The sequence below is a fragment of the Rutidosis leptorrhynchoides genome, chromosome 10, assembly GCF_046630445.1.
Source record: "Rutidosis leptorrhynchoides isolate AG116_Rl617_1_P2 chromosome 10, CSIRO_AGI_Rlap_v1, whole genome shotgun sequence".
Classification (NCBI taxonomy): Eukaryota; Viridiplantae; Streptophyta; class Magnoliopsida; order Asterales; family Asteraceae; genus Rutidosis; species Rutidosis leptorrhynchoides.
This window is the reverse complement of record NC_092342.1, coordinates 251,270,666-251,288,089: the sequence shown is the minus strand read 5'-3', so window position 1 is coordinate 251,288,089 and position 17,424 is coordinate 251,270,666. Positions and strand designations below refer to the sequence as shown.

The following is a 17,424-nucleotide window of genomic DNA, read 5'->3' as shown; positions in this document are numbered from 1 at the left end:
CGTGAAACCACGGGTTTGTTTAAACGAAATATTTTAATGATATATTTTATGTATGAAGTAAATTTAAACGCTAAAGTCATTTAGTTTAATGACCCGACGAATTCCGACTAAGAAATTTCTCGCTGATTTTTATAAACACATTGATGTACTTAACTTGGTCGGAATAAATGAACTACATCTATGCTCTCACTATCATCTTTCAATTTTCATAACAATTAGTATTTTTCTTGTCATAAAAGTCTACATTAGAACCTTTTATTGAGACGTGTATTTTGCATATATATATATATATATATATATATATATATATATATATATATATATATATATATATATATATATATATATATATATATATATATATATATATATATATATAACGTAATTAATCTCGTAAATAGAACTCATGAATTTGAATAATAATAATTAATAATTAATGAGAGTAAATTTTTTCTCGAAAAACATGAAATAAATAAATAAATGGATTTTATTTAATTAGTCATTAATTAGATTAATGACATCACCTTAAGAGCTTAGATTTTTTTCTTTTTGATTTTTTTAAACAAAGGAATTAACTTAATAATGACATCATTATTATAGGATTTCAATAGAAACTATAGATAAGGATCATAAATGTAAATTGAAGCTCATTCATATGCAAGGGGAAGTAGTAAGGGACAAGCGGGTCACCCGCTCCCATTGGATTCGAAATTTTTATGCAAAAATTTGAAATTTTTTTATGTTACCCGTAGTTTTTTTTTTTTTTTTTTTTGTTCAAAAGTCTTCTTATTTTGTAGCCAAAACTTCCATATTTTGCTCAAAAGTCTAAGTATTTTACTCAAAAACCATCATATTTTAACCAAAAACATATATATTTTGCCAAAAAATAATTGCTACGCTTTTAATTTTTTTTCACCTCCGGAGAAAAAAAATTCTGACTGTTAGTATAGTTTTATGGTGTTACATAACTTTCTTAAACAACATGAATCATAGACCATGTCTCAAATATAAGTGTCCATAAATTATATGAAATTATATATCACTATCAAGTCATATGAAATTAAGGACCAATTAAATCAACGTCGTGCACATAACTCAGAATTTAATCACAATATACAGTTAACAAATTACATTTTTAACTCTTAACATTTTTCATTTATAACACTAATCCCTCTCAAAACACTCCTGGTATTATTTGTCAAACCTTAACTTATTGCCTACCTCACATACCCAATAGATTTAAATATAATATAACACTCGGTGGTGAATGACAATGTTCAAAAATTATAATGAACTCACAAATATCGTTTTTAAAAACAAGGAAAAAAAGACATGAGCGTCGTCAAACTAAAACACAATCCCGTAAATCGGAATGACTGAAAAATATCATTTTGATTATGAATCATTGACCAAAACATTGTTCGTAACCTCCACCCTCTTAAGCTGTAAGTATCTCCATCGTAGATAACACGAACGTTAATAGTCAAAAAAGTGTAAGGGGTTAACTGAATAAAAGTAAATACTCTAGGGTTGAATTAATAAATCACCAAGACGGCGGTAATATATTATATTACTCCATTAGATATCAAGATATCATCGTATTAATCCCCAACCAGTCATTGACCCAAATTGTAAAGAGAAATGGAAAACGGGTCAAGTACGAAGAAATGGGGATTCAGGGGGAACTCAGGGCTGAGCACGGCGGCTGATATCACAGTTAGAGGCGTTCTTTACATGCTTCTATCAAAACTTAACCAATCAGACACTAGACACGTCATCCCTTTAGGTCATGGTGATCCTTCTGCTTTCCCTTGTTTCCGTACTGATCAGGCTGCTGAAGAAGCTATCTCCGATTCAATTCGTTCTGCTAAATTTAACGGTTATTCACCTACCGTTGGTATCCTTCCTGCTAGAAAGTAATTCGTTATTTTTTCTTTTATTAATTTTCAGTATCAATTTAAGCTTGCAACTTTGCAAGTATACATGATAGAATCAGGATACTATTTTTATTTTTGAATATTTTTGACCGTCTCAAAAGATGCCATTTCAATTATTATGCCTCAATTTTGTCAGTATCTAACGAATGTTTGGTAATTTAGCTTATTTTTAGCCATAAATACTATTTAGCCATATTTTTTTACTAGTAATAAAAACTGGCTTTGACTACATGAGAGAATGATTTGTTATTCAAGTGTGAGGTAGTTTAGTTTTTGGGTTAGCGAGGATTACCCCTGTGAACAAGCAAAATGGCTCCCCATAGAGGGTAAAACCTCAGGTAATCAAGCCCCGAGCGCGAGAGACCTGGTACCGAGTGAATTGCGCATAATGCGCACCCTCTGGTCACACTGCCTTTTGGAACAATTTGGCATAGCCAGAAATTGAATCCGGTTGGTGTGTTTCATTGGGTAACTCGGTGGCTACTCAGGCAAGCCTGCGCGGTTATGAGGTAGTTTATTTTGAATGAATTACTGGTATACAGTAATACTCGTTGATTAGCTTTGTGAAAATTAGACTATTAGATTATTAGTGTTGATAATGTTGACTTTACATCAATATATAGGGCTGTAGCAGAATACCTATCTGAAGATCTTCCAACAAAGTTATCACCCGATGATGTATTCTTGACAGTAGGTTGCTCACAAGCGATTCAAACTATATTAACAGTGCTTGCTGATTCGAAAGCAAACATTCTACTTCCCAAACCAGGGTTTCCTTATTATGAAGCTGTCGCTCAATCGTGCCATTTGGAAGTTCGTCACTTTGACCTTGTTCCGGAGAACAACTGGGAAGTTGACCTTGATGCAGTTGAAGCTCTTGCAGATGAAAATACAGCTGCCATCGTTATAATTAACCCTGGAAATCCTTGCGGGAATGTTTACACACGCCAACATCTCCAAAAGGTGGCCCACCCGTGTTTATTTAATTATCTGTAGTTATAATACTATGCATGGGAAACGGGCCGGGTTGGGGTGACCCGAACGGGTCTGGGTCAAAACAGGTCATGGGTCGAAACAAGTCATGGGTTGAACGGTCATATTTTTTAGATGGGTCAAACGTGTCGGGCGGGTTGCATCGAAAGTTGTTTCTCAAAGTTTCTTAAACTTGTAAAACCTTTACAAAAAAATTATTTTTAAAATCTTGTAAAGACGACCTTATATATATTTGATATGCTTCTTATGGGTCTAATTTGGACCCATTTTTTAACTTTTTTATGGACCCAATTGGTTAAATACCCAACCCAATATACCCGTTTCAAGCTATGGCTCCCACTCAAGGTTGCAAAATTCACTATTTGGTGGTCACACGGTCAGGACTTTTGAAGGAGTAATCGCCTATTCGTAAATTAATCGGATTGTACTTTTTATACATTTAAATAATATATTTCAAAACTATATGTGTAAATATAGAAAAAACCATAAACATAAACATAAACATTAAGTTTAACATAATTGTCTAAAATCGTTCATTGTGTTCAAAAACTTCAGAATTCTAGTTTAAATTCATGTTAAAATGTTGACCAATTTGACCCATTAATCAACGTTAACCGATAAATTAGACGGATTTTGGAAAAACGGAACGGACTTTTCTTAAAAAGGAGTAACCGAGGATTAATTGGGAGTAATCGGGGTTTTTTACAACAGTGCTCCCAGTTTATATAAAACTATGATATGAAGTGTTTTTTTTTTTTTTTTTTTTTTTTTTTTTTTTTTGTTAAAAGGTTGCTGAAACTGCTAAGAAGCTTGGGATTTTAGTAATTTCTGATGAAGTTTACGATCATCTTGCCTTTGGAGAAAACCCGTTTGTTCCAATGGGTGTTTTTGGATCCATTACACCTGTTGTTACACTGGGATCCATATCGAAAAGGTGGATTGTTCCTGGTTGGCGGCTCGGGTGGCTTGTCATTAATGATTCTAATGGCATTCTTAAAGAACATGGGGTTATCTCTTTTTCTCACTTCTACATATGAATTCACAAGAAATAACTTACACATCATGTTTAATTATTTCTTTCCTAATTACTTTTCAGATAATTGATTGCATTACAGGATATCTAAATATATCATGCGACCCTCCAACTTTTATCCAGGTTATTACTAACACTACATGCGTTTATATTGTCAATGACCACTAAGAAGCATCGTGCTTATATGATCACGGATTTGTTCCACGTGTAGGGAGCCGTTCCTGATATTCTTGGGAAAACCAAAAAGGATTTCTTTACAAAAATCGTAGGTTTAATAAAGGAATGTGCAAACACTTGTTATGAGGGAATTAATGATGTCCCTGGTGTAATTTGTCCCAGCAAGCCCGAAGGATCCATGTTTGTAATGGTAAGAACATATTTTTTCATGTGCCGACACTTTCAATTTTACTTGAAGATCGAATTCGCAGTTCCAATCGATATTTTTATTAAATTAAAAATTCTAAATAGCTCTAGTGAGTTTTGTTTTAACAGGTGAAACTAGATATGTCAGTCTTTGAGGACATTAAGGATGATCTTGACTTCTGTGTTAAGCTTGCTCAAGAAGAATCAGTTATAATACTACCAGGTAAGATGATATATCAGCTATATCTGTTAGTTCTTTTTACCTAATTCGATTTTGAAGATTACAAATACCACTGCCAATTTTGGAAAGTATATTCAAGTTGGCTCTGCAGAATATAACGATTTTCCTGAATTTCCTAGTTTTTTAAAATAAAATAAAAATTCAAATACTATATTACTTCGCTTGACATATATAGACGTTGCCTTCCATGAGGCTTGAACCAACAAGGCAACAACCTTTTGGCCGATGAGTTCCTCAAATCTCGCTAGGCTATAAGCCCTTTGGTCACTTTAGATTGATTGATTTATTATTGTTATATGATCTGTTAAAGATAAAGGATATAACCCAAATCAATGCATTTAGCTGAAAAATGGTTGAGATTACCACCTCCAATGTGACCCGTTAAAGACAAAAGATCTACGAATTGAATCCATTTACTTTCCAAGTTGATATTTGCACCTCTAGTTTGACCATAAGTTTGGTGTGAAACCTTGTTTCCACTTCAGGTATTGCTGTAGGCCTCAAAAACTGGCTTCGGGTAACATTTGCTATCGAGCCTTCCGCTCTTGAAGAGGGCATTAAAAGGCTTAAAGCATTTTGCGAAAGGCACTCCAAGAAAGCATAAACCACAAAAATTGCTCTTTTGATCATCTCTCGTGATCACCCCGATTCTCCAATGAAGGAAACTTGCTGGATCATCAACTGCTCGTTGGATCGCATACTATTTACTATATCTCTATATGTATTTTATCATAATAAAGTCTCATGGATCTTTGCATTGTCAGCGCATCCCTCTAGATGATTGAACAACCTCATATTAGGTGATCATATATTGTGAAAAATTATCTTATATTTAAATGTTTAATTACTTCTAGTTGAAAATCTGTATTTTTTACTGTCCACTATGGCACTATGCGTTGGTTGACCGAGGGTCCATAAATTATTTGATTATGTGCGGAGGATGTAACATACAACATGTGTCAAGTATGTGCACACGTTGATCTAGTCTGGTGCTGATCAAGTATTTGGCACCTAGTCTGTTAGGTGCCAAATATCTTGCTATTTACATATGTTGGGGACATTTGTGTTGACTTTGGTGTGCACACCATAACACAAATCTATATTACCACTTATATACAGGCTATGGGGTCACACATTTTAGTACTTAGACACTATTATTATATATTGTTGATATATAATTATAAACTACAGTTCGAAAAGTATATTTAGTTAAATGCAAAATATTTAATTGACCATTTATGATGGGCTTATTTTACCTTAGTGAAATTATATAATTAATTTTTGGGCCTTCTTTTCTCGGGTTACACCAAGACGTCGCAAAAACAAAATAAGGAGTATTATTTTAAATGTCAACAACCCTTTTGCAATTGACAGCCACAAGAAAAGTCGGTGTCATTGTTTTAAAGCATATATAAATATATTATTATGTGTAACAAAAGGAATTGAAGAATAGGACAGCCGCAAGTTTTGGTTTTCAGTAGAATAAAAAAATGGGTTTTGTAGTTTTTTTTATTCTCTTTGTGGTTTTGGTCACTAACAAAAGGATGGCTATTTCAAAGTACGGTATGCGTATAATTAAATAAAGAGTTCAATTGTTTTTGAGCATGATGGCACAAACAAAATACAAAAAGGAGTTCTTCTTTTTAGTCTGTTTCTTTTCGACGTGAAGAAAAGCAACCATATTGGTTTGCTTGTTTTTCAATTTATTAATTATAAACAATATTTGATATTGTTTTTGGGTTATACGGACTAGCATCTGATTGATGTTGTTCGACGTGCTGTGTGGATCAACCATAGAGATATTCATACACTTTGAATATATGTTTCAACCTAGACGTGGACAACCGTTCATGCATCGCTCGCTAAAGGTACATCTAAACTCCTCTTTGTGATTTATTATATTGACAATTATTAATGGTGTAATTGGATCTTGTTGGGAACGGTTAATCGTGTAAATGTTTAATTGAATGTTATTATAAATAAAAGATGTTTATTTTCATGTTCCGCTGCGTTTATAAATTTAAAGGTACACACGATTTTCCATTTTTGGTAATCAGAGCCGCTTTTACACCGTTTTAATTATCGTGTAATTATTCTTTAGATTTAGCTTTGTGGTGTATTGGTGAAAGTCAAAACCTTTTTGGTTTTTAAAGTCAACTCGATTGATTCAGACTTAACCTCATGACGCACAAATATGATTGAAAGAATATCACTATTTTAAATTGTAGATTTAATTGTTATGGCTTGAATAATTATTAGAATTGTTGAGTGTTTTATTCCATGGTTATACACATGCATTGTAACCATGGACAAGCCATATGTATTTTTTAATAAAGGAGTTATTAAAATTTTGATTGCATACATAGCCTATAATGCCCCGACCTATGTGTTTAATTTTGTATGATTGTGGTGACTGTTGGTCATGGCAATTTTAAGCCATGTTGGTTATTGATTTATTGAGTGGCCATGAAGCCAGAGTCGTATTGTATTTATTTTCAATTTCATAGTTTTGTAATTTGGTTTATTTCAAATTGTAAAAGTATTAGATTAGTTGTATTTTTCAAATTTAAATAAATGTAACAAGATGAAGATTGAAGATAAAGATGCAACATGGAGATTGACTTAGAAAATGGAGAATGGATCAATTTAACAACGATGGTGTTCGACGCAAGCTTTACTTGGTTCTTGAATCAAGTGGGAGCTATGGTATTGTCCTTAGTTTGACCTCTTGATCCTATGTCGGCTCATGGGATCAAGCATAGGATTTTTGAGCTAGGCTATGTATGTGTGTGATGCATGATTATGTTTTATTTTACGTATTTATATATATAATTGTTGATTAGAGTATATGCTAAATGTTTTTGATGAAAACTTTAAATAAAACACGTAATGAGTTTAAAGATTAAAATCGTTGATTTTAAAAGCTAAACTCTAACGAGTTTAAAATTGATAATTTTAAAACTCAAATAATTTATATGGGCGACATCTTTTAAAGTTGTTTTAAAACGATACACAAATTAGACGCACAAACATAATCTACATATACAATTGGTTAAAATATTTTTTTAACTAATAGTGTAGCGAATCTTGTGTGCATGCATTATTCGTTGACACGAACTTTTTCTAAAATACCCGTTAAATTTAAGTCATGTCATCCAATGAGCTTGCAAACACTCCTCGTTATTTTTCTGATCTAGTGAGACTAGGCTGAATTATAGCCACGAGGTGGATTTTTCGATCTAGTGAGACTAGCGTGAATTTTCACTGTTTCCAAATTGGACAACTTAATCGTATTCATGGTGAGACCTGAGTTCGAGGCAAGGATGGGACAAACATGTCAGTAGATAATAGTGGTTTGTTGGACTACTGATGTTTATGCGAGGTGTATATAAAATAGCTTTATATTTTACAAGGAAATACTATTGAATACGATACAATTTTACACAAGATATTTATTTATTTAATGAATGGATATACTTAAACCTTGCTACAACACTTATAGGCAGTGTACCTAATCGTACAGTAGTGTAGTTTTTAGTAAGTCCGGTTCGTTCCACAGGGAAAATCTTTAAACAAAGCTTAACGCTATATTAGTTTACTTTTATAAAACTACAAATATATATATAAGTAATATTATTATTATAAAGGGGGGTTTTTACCGTTTAATGACCGGTTTGTCGATTTTAAAAAAACTTTAGTTACAGTTAAAACAAAATGTAAAATATTAAATAAATAAAAGACTTAATTTAAAGCGTAAAGTAAATAACGATAATGAAATTGAGAATAATAAAAGTGCGATAAAATAAACTTGCGATAATTAAAAGTACGATAATTAAAAGTGCAATTAAATACAATAACAATAAATAAAAATGCGATAATTAGAAGTGCAATTAAATATAAAATAAAGGAAATTAAATATGAAATAAAAGAATTATGCTTATTTAAACTTCCGTAATCATGATGTTTGACGTGTTGATTTTAGTTTTATGCCCATGGGTTAATTGTCCTTTGTCCTGGATTATTTAACATGTCCGTCTGATTTTTGTCCATAACAGTCCATCAGTCATAAATATAAAGTGCGAGTGTCCTCGTCAAATTATCCTTATACCCGAAGTTTAAATATTCCAACTAATTGGGGACTTAAACTGTAACAAGATTTTAATACTTTGTTTAATAATTACACCAGGATGTCGACTGAGTGTAACCCAAGGTTTTAATACTTTGTTATCAATTATGCCAAGTGTCCTTGTACATAATTTCACCCCTGTTTTAATAATTCTAGTGGCTATTAATCCATTCCCGTGTCCGGTTAAATGAACGATTATTTGTACATATAAATATCCCGCCCATCGTGTCCGATCGAGTGTATATGGTTATTTATAGGGACGTCCAATTGTAAATCTTTATATTAAAATTAACAAACTATCATTTAGTTAAACAAATATAAAGCCCATTAATAGCCCATAGTCTAATTTCCACAAGTGTCGTTCTTTTGTCCAAACCCCAATTATGGTACAAAGCTCAATTACCCAATTTTAGTAATTAGCCCAACATCATGATTAATTCGGATTAAATAAGCATAATAATAACTTACTTACTAGACATTAAATTAAAAAGGTTGAACATAACTTACAATGATTAAAAATAGCGTAGCGTTACACGGACAGAATTTCGACTTACACCCTTACAACATTCGCTAACACACCCTTATTATTAGGATTTAAAATTAAAATTAAAATTAAAATATAAATTATATATACATATATTACGTTGAGTGAAGAAGAAAAAGATGTGTTTATTTTGGCCAAAACGCGTTGAATTTATAGGACATGGGCTGGATTTCAGAGCCATGCGATCGCATGGCTTTTGTGCCTCCAGGCCATGCGATCGCATGGCCAGCTGGGAGAAGTCACATTTCTTTGTTTTCTTTCTTGCCGACGTTTATAAATAATAATATAATATATAAATAATTATAAGAATTATTTAAATATTATATTTTATTTATGTGCATAGTTAACTTGTAATTTTTAGTCCGTTGCGTCGAGCGTTGAGAGTTGACTCTGGTCCCGGTTCCGGATTTTCGAACGTCCTTGCGTACAATTTAATATCTTGTACTTTGCGTTTTGAATCTTGTACTCTTGTAATTTTGAGACGTTTCTTATCAATAATGGGAACCTCATTGATTGTATTTTGTACTTTTAAGCTTTTTGGTCGTTTGCGTCTTCAATTCGTCGAATCTGTCTTTTGTCTTCACTTTTTATTATTTAAACGAATATCACTTGTAAATAGAACAGTTGCAACTAAAAGCTTGTCTTTCTTGAGGAATAATGTTATGAAATATATGTTCGTTTTTAGCATTATCAAATATTCCCACACTTGAGCGTTGCTTGTCCTCAAGCAATATAGTCTTGAAATATAAGAATCACTTCTTTATTCTTCACACTTTGTACATCAGTGATTTCTTTACGGCGGTATAAACAATGGTAGTAACGATGTGGTTTACAGTCCCACATGACTATAAAATTTAGATCCATTAATGAAATTGGATCTTTATGAAAACATTTGATCTTTTAAAAATTAAATCTAGTTTTTACCCTAGATAAGTTTTCCGGAATAACCCTTCACCGGTGTTTGCAAAATATTTTTGTGGGCTTGGTGGGTTTCAGATTTGAAAATTTTAGCTCAAAACTTGCGGTTTTGTGTCACCCACTTGCTAACCTTGTATTAGGAAAGCAACACGTCCAGTTTACTTGTCCCGTATATTACCTTTCAGTAAACTACCGCCCGGTTGTAAAGGAAAGCGTTGAACAAGCAACTGTTAAGGGAATGTCCCCTGACATGCTTTTAATTATGGTCTATAACGTGTCGGACGCAATTACTATCCTTTGTAGGAGCAATACTAAAGCTCACCTTTATAATTTGTTGGTCTGGCACAAGGTCCTGTCTTTGACCATGCTATGCAACCACCGTTCTTACGGTTGACACCCGATTTGGTTCAGGTGACCTAATGAATTCCAGGTGAATTCCTAGAATTTTACGTTCAATGGTAATGAACGTATTGAAAATGGGTTTTCAGAAAACAAATCGGTTTATAATTTGATCAAAATATTTTCTCGTTCAAGCTCGAGTTTAGATATCATTGAATTCCATGAGTTTGAATTCTCAATCTTTAAGGTCAATCTCTAGGATTGAGTAATATCAGGCTTTAAAAGCTGATTTTTAATCTTTAAGGAGATTATCCTTTCTGGGGATCTGATTCATTAGTCTTATCCAGCTAATTTGCACGATGCCCTCTCATTTTACGAGATAAATCCTTCTCATGGTTAGGATAAATCTGACCACTTGGCAACCCTGTTTAATGCTGAGGTCCGTGGATTTCCTGCTGATTTTAGTGATGACTTTTCTAGGTTTTTCATCAACCTACAGCTGGTCTGGACGACAACTTCATGACCTAAATCAAGAAGCGCGTTTTTTTTTTGGAAGACTTTACTTCCTTTTAATGATGGAATTGATTCATCGTGTAGATCCATCTCTTCTTTTCTTTCATCGGGTAAAATAGTTTAGTTTAGTCCAAAGCAAAAGTATTTTCAGTTATTTGTTACAGAAATATGTGACATATGTTTAAGATAACTTGGTAATTTTTCCCACACTTGGCTTTTATTTTCCTTTTTATTGTCCTCTATTCCATTTTAAATGACTTTTAACATTTTGATTTGTTTCTCAATTTATGTCCTTTATGAGGTAACAATAATTTCGGTGTTAACACCTTGTTTTATCGTTCATAAATATGTATAAACATGATTTTGAGTTCATTTAATTGAAAATTTTGAAAAATTTTACTAGAATTGGGTAGTCAGTATATAAGACTAGGGCTGTTCTTTATTATCAGAGAGCACTAGATTCTAATACAACTACTACGTTGCTAGTATTTTTAATGGTAACCAAGTGTTTAAGATAAAAATTTTTAAAAAACCGGAAGAATTTAACCCCTTCCCACACTTAAGATCTTGCAATGCCCTCATTTGCAAGAAATCAGTAACAATTTAAATTATTGAGGGTGATTAGCGTAAAAATGATTAAATTTTACCAAAGTTTCCAAACATATTGGCGTTTGGTTGCTGAATGATAAATGGTGCATATCATTTGTTCATTTCGTCTGTTGTTACATCACATTTATTTGTCATCTTGTCGTCAAAATTAGTAGCTTTTGCTGAACTTAATGCCAGTCTTTGAAAATGCGCTGTTTTACCCTGTTTTGTACAATTTACAATATACATACATACAAATATAAACATGCATGGCAATTTGAAATGGGACTTAATATCCCACTTTCAAATCCTAAATGTGAAATATTAGTACATAATAATAATAAAAATGATAAAGATTACATAAGTATATTCAATAACATAAGTTTAAACATGAATAAGTAAAAAGATAAAAACATAAAAATCATATAAATAACCAAATGGAACTAAATCAGTCTGGATATGGGTTCCAGTTCATCTCGTCAGGTGGGTTCCATTGTTGGTTAAAGGTGTTTAGATAGGCTTGGTTATAGTCATACCGGTTAAAGGGTGGTCGGATATCGGGGCTATGTGGCGGAAAATGAGCAGGTCGAGTAGGTACATAGTTATTTGGTACCTGATATGATAGCTGGCTCATGATTTGGTGCTGATGAACTAACCAACTATCGTGTTGGCGTCGCCTATAATCCTCGTATACTCGCTCGGAGTTCCACTGCTCATACATACTATGTCTGGCCGCGTTCGTCATTGCTTCCTCATCTGCCGCCTCCTCCATTTCCTCGTCTGAGCCTCTCTCTACCTGAGGATGAGATCCCTCATAGGGTACTGCCTGGTTACGTCTACTTTTCAATACCTTAGCACCCACATAAACTTTCAATCCTAAGGGCTCAACCTGTTCTCTACAAAGCTGTAATGGACCCCCTTGGTTCCTATCAACACCTAAATACTCTCCAATGAGAGTAACAAAAATACCTCCTCCTATTAAACTCCCGTCCTGCATTCCCTCTACCATTTTAGATAAATAAAAAGCAACACAGTAAGGGATATTGACAAAGCTTCTAGGATCCCGAATACACTTTAGGTAGAATAAATCATGTAAGGTAATTTTTTCTTTATTATGACCTCTCTGTGTAATCGAGTTAGCCAAAAATCTATGAATAATACGAAGCTCGGCTCTGTCAATATGTGTATAGGAGTGTCCTCCTGCTCGTGTAAAAACATCAAAATGTGACATACGCCTCCAAATGGCGTCAGCGTCAAAGTTACTATCTACCCTTTCACCATAATGAATCAAATTTGTACAATCGGGTAATAGCAACTCACCCGGAGTATATATCTGTAAGGCCCTGGCCATGTCCAGCATGGACATTCTGTACATCCTACCGCCAAGGATAAACCTAAGAAATCTTCTATCATCTATTCTAACTATATTTGTATCAAGTGATACAGTACTCATCAACTCAACACACCATTCCTTATATACAGGTCTACGAATGGTGAAAAGACGTTCCCAATCTGTAAAAGAAGAACTGCCATACCTTTGAACTAAAAGCTGTCTAACACGGTCAGCTAGATGGACCGTTTCCAAAGGGGCCCAATCGATTACCCTTGGCACCTCTACATTTTTTTTTACCAATTTAAATTTGTTCCTTTGATATGTCTCGTAATCTCTCCATCTCCTATCAAATCTCAGATTAGGATGCAGAGTGTGTTCAGGAATCGTTGGGAATTCTACTGGCGGCCTCATTGGGAATACTATAAATTCATCAACAAACTGTACCGGATCATAATAAGGTATGTGCTGATCAGGCTGTTGTTGTTGTTGTTCCTGTTGTTGTTCTTGTTCGTGTTGCATTTCTGGTTCTGGTTCTGGTGCTGGTGCTGGTCGTCTAGATGATGATGCTCCTGAACCTCCAGTATCGGCTTTCTGCAAAACACATTAAACACAAAATTTGTGCATCCAAATATGCATTAGTGTTAGCAAAATAACAACTTAAAACAATCACTATAACATGTTAAATCAAAATTAAACTTATACACATTTTCACAATTTTTCACAATTCTATACTTTTCAAATAAGCACATATGAAAATGTATACAAAGTTCATAAGCTTTTAACTCAAATAACATGTCAAAATATTCATTACTAATAATTAAACAAGTCTTAAATGGCAAATATATCAAATTAATCAAGTTCATGAATTTTGGACTTAAAAAGTCCACTTTAATCTCCAAAAATCATGTTTAGGATCATTGTTTGGATCATTTAACTATCTAAACATGTTACACTACTCAATTTAGCAATAATTCATGACAAAAATCGGCCATAACCTGTTTATATCAAAAAGCCCCAAATTGCTCAAGAACACAAACCCTAGATTTCTAAAATTTTTGAAGTTTTTGGCTTCAAATCATGTTAAATAGCATCAATCTAGGTTATACATGCATAAAATACTAACAATTTAACACTAATTACACTAGAAATTAACAAAATTGCATTAGGTAAAAAAATTGGTAATTATCACAAAAACTAGGAATTTATAGAGTTTAGGGGTGTAATTTTTACCATTTTGCTGAAGAATGAGAATCTAGGCATGATTAGAGCAAGAAAAATGACGAATTACGGTGAAAAATGGCGAATTTTAGAGAGGATTTTGGGGGTGGTTCGTGTTTGTGTGTGTGTTTTGTGGATGAAGAACAGAACAGGCTGCTGTATGTATCAGGCCTTCATTTGGTCCCCATGCGATCGCATGGGTTCCAAGTGCAAACCTCATGCGATCGCATGGGGTGCCGGCTACAGTGATTTCAGTTTTTTTTTTTTTATACTTTATAAAACTTATAATTGATTAAATTTTAAAAATTTTGTTTTCCTTTAGGAGCGAGGGCGTTTCGGATCGTTGTCCTAGTCTGTCCCTCGACAAAATTTTAAAATTTGTCAAATCAAAGCGCGGTTTTTAAAAGTAAAGATTTTTGGGTTTTTTAATGTTTTTGGCTTACTTTAATTCAATAAGATTAAAAATAATGATAATAAAAGTTCTCGTCCCTCCCTCGGGTAAAGCAATTTCGGTTCAAAGACCTAGTCTTCAACTCACGACGAATTTTTAAAAATCATATTTTTAACTTAATGAGATAAAGTAAATTTTTGTTTTTAAATTCACACCAAACTTAAAATAAAAATACATAAAATTCAAAATTAATATTAAAAATTCACATCAAACTTAAACTTTGAAATGCATAAAATTAAAAATTCTTATTTTAAAAATAAAAAATTCACACCAAACTTAATTTAAAAATTCATATTATAAAATCACACCAAACTTATATTATATTTTTCAAATATTTACAATTTTAAATATATTATTTTTACAAAGTTTACAATATTAATTTAAGATTTATATATTAATTTTAAAAACATGGTAAAAATAAAATTAAAAATCTTTTTGGCTTTTTATCCCACTTTAATCAATCAAATATTATCAAAAATATGCGCCCCTCTTTTCGGTAAAGTAATTTCGGTTCCATGACCTAATTTAACTCATGACAAATTTTTGAAATATTTTGTGTTGATTGATTAAAGATATTTATACCTTAAGAATAAACGTTAAATTTCGCAGTGATGTAATAAATTTTTGAATGATATCAATAATTTCGGTCGCCAAACCTAATTTTATTTAATACCAATTTAATACTTTATAGCGAACAAATTAGCGCTTATTATCAAAAGGTTAAAAATAAAAAAAAATAAAAAAACTGTACAGATTTACCTGTGAGATAGTATTCTTAGTTATATGATCTATCCCATTCATAAGATAGTCGGTTTAATTGATTTTCCATGGCAACATAGGCGTAACCTCGAGCATTCAGTGTTTTTTCTTCTAAACATATGAACGGTCCGTCTCTGCATAAAGTAACAAATTCGGTATTTGACTAGGTTTGATTATTTGAACATTTACCTCCATGTGACCATTTTCCGCATTTGTGACATCTTTCTAGGTGTCGTGCTCTTCTTTTCGCTGCGGATTTTGATTTTCCTTTACCAAATTGTAACTTATTATCTTCGCATCTGGATTCTTTTCTTACTCCGTCCAATCTTTCTCTGATTACTGATACTATTTCACTCGGAAGTGTGTCATTATTACATTTAGTGATCAAAGCGTGTAGCATTAGACCATGGTTTAGTTCACAGGCAGTCTTCATTTCGTAAAAACCTAAAAAAAATAAAAATTCAGAATGGGGGGAGAAGACTAGTTCTTTAGGGTCTGCTAGGGAAAGACCATTCGGGTTCCATTTTCGAGAACTACACGAAAATAGACAATCTAACTCTAACAGAAATACATATTATCCTTTAAAGACTTGATTCTCCCCACACTTAGTTAGCTGTGGTATCGAAATTGTGATTAACTTCATTGTCGAATTCCATCGGACTATCTATGTAGTGTTTAACTCTGTGACCATTAACTTTAAATTCAATCCCATTTGAATTTATTAATTCTATCGTTCCGTATGGGAAAACTCTTTTGACTATGAATGGTCCAGACCATCTTGATTTCAGTTTTTCAGGAAATAGCTTGAATCGTGAATTGAAAAGAAGAACTCTGTCTCCTTCTTTAAATTCTTTTAAACTTCTGATTCTTTTATCATGCCATTTCTTCGTTCTTTCTTTATAGATTAATGAATTTTCGTATGCTTCATGTCTTAACTCTTCTAATTCGTTTAGTTGACTTAATCGTAGACGTCCAGCTTCATGTATATCAAGATTACATGTCTTCAAAGCCCAAAATGCTTTGTGTTCAATTTCTACTGGAAGATGACATGCTTTTCCATAAACAAGTCTAAAAGGTGTGGTTCCAATTGGAGTTTTGTAGGCTGTTCTAAAAGCCCAGAGTGCATCCTCCAATTTAATGGACCATTCCTTCGAATTTGATCCTACGGTTTTTCTCTAGAATACATTTTAAAGCTCGGTTGGTATTTTCAACTTGTCCACTTGTTTGTGGATGATATGCGGTGGAGATTTTATGAGTTACTCCATATCTTTTAAGAACTTTCTCAAGTTGATTATTACAGAAATGAGTACCCCGATCACTTATTAAAGCTTTCGGTGTTCCAAACCTTGCAAAAAGACGTTTTAAAAAGTTGACTACAACTAGTGCATCGTTAGTTGGGAGAGCTTGTGCTTCCGCCCATTTAGATACATAATCAATGGCAACGAGAATATAAAGATTATTATGAGATTTTGGAAATGGACCCATAAAGTCAATACCCCAAATGTCAAATACTTCACATACTTGGATAACATTTTGTGGCATTTCATCACGTTGACTTATTTTTCCGGCCCTTTGACAAGCATCACAGGATTTGCAAAGAAGGTGTGCGTCTTTGTAAATTGTAGGCCAATAGAATCCAGCATCATAAACTTTTCTTGCTGTGAGTTGTGGCCCATAATGCCCTCCTATTGGTCCTGTGTGACAATGGTTTAAGATTTGACTAGCTTCATCTCCAAATACACATCGGCGTATTATTCCATCTGGACAACTTTTAAACAGATGTGGATCTTCCCATAAATAGTGTTTTATATCACTGAAGAATTTCTTTCATTTTTGGTACGATAATCCTTTTTCAAGGAATCCACATACTAAATAGTTTGCATAGTCTGCAAACCATGAAATTTCATTATAATCTATCTTCAATAGATATTCATCAGGAAAGTTGTCTTGTATGGCCGATTCATTTAGAACTTCTAATTCGGGATTTTCAAGACGAGAAAGATGATCAGCGGCGAGATTTTTTGCTCCTCTTTTATCTCGGATTTCAATATCGAACTCTTGTAAGAGT

The 17,424-nt window shown here is 33.0% G+C and overlaps 1 protein-coding gene across 1 annotated transcript; it reads left to right on the top strand.

Annotated features, from left to right (window-relative positions):
• Positions 1–1,600: 1,600 nt before the first annotated feature.
• LOC139873351 (tyrosine aminotransferase-like) lies at positions 1,601–5,442 on the top strand. Its single transcript, XM_071861277.1, has 7 exons — positions 1,601–1,916; positions 2,561–2,900; positions 3,719–3,937; positions 4,027–4,086; positions 4,175–4,330; positions 4,456–4,549; positions 5,053–5,442. Exons 1-7 carry the CDS (start codon positions 1,642–1,644, stop codon positions 5,169–5,171), a joined length of 1,263 nt encoding a protein of 420 aa, XP_071717378.1. The 5' UTR covers positions 1,601–1,641; the 3' UTR covers positions 5,172–5,442.
• The last annotated feature ends 11,982 nt before the right edge of the window (positions 5,443–17,424 follow it).

Excerpts from the sequence above, each read along its gene's own strand:
- LOC139873351 (XM_071861277.1), top strand. The coding sequence starts at position 1,642 with ATGGAAAACGGGTCAAGTACGAAGAAATGGGGATTCAGGGGGAACTCA. Across the intron at positions 4,087-4,174 it reads ACCCTCCAACTTTTATCCAG|GGAGCCGTTCCTGATATTCT; the intron begins GTTATTACTAAC and ends TTCCACGTGTAG. Across the intron at positions 4,550-5,052 it reads ATCAGTTATAATACTACCAG|GTATTGCTGTAGGCCTCAAA; the intron begins GTAAGATGATAT and ends TTTCCACTTCAG.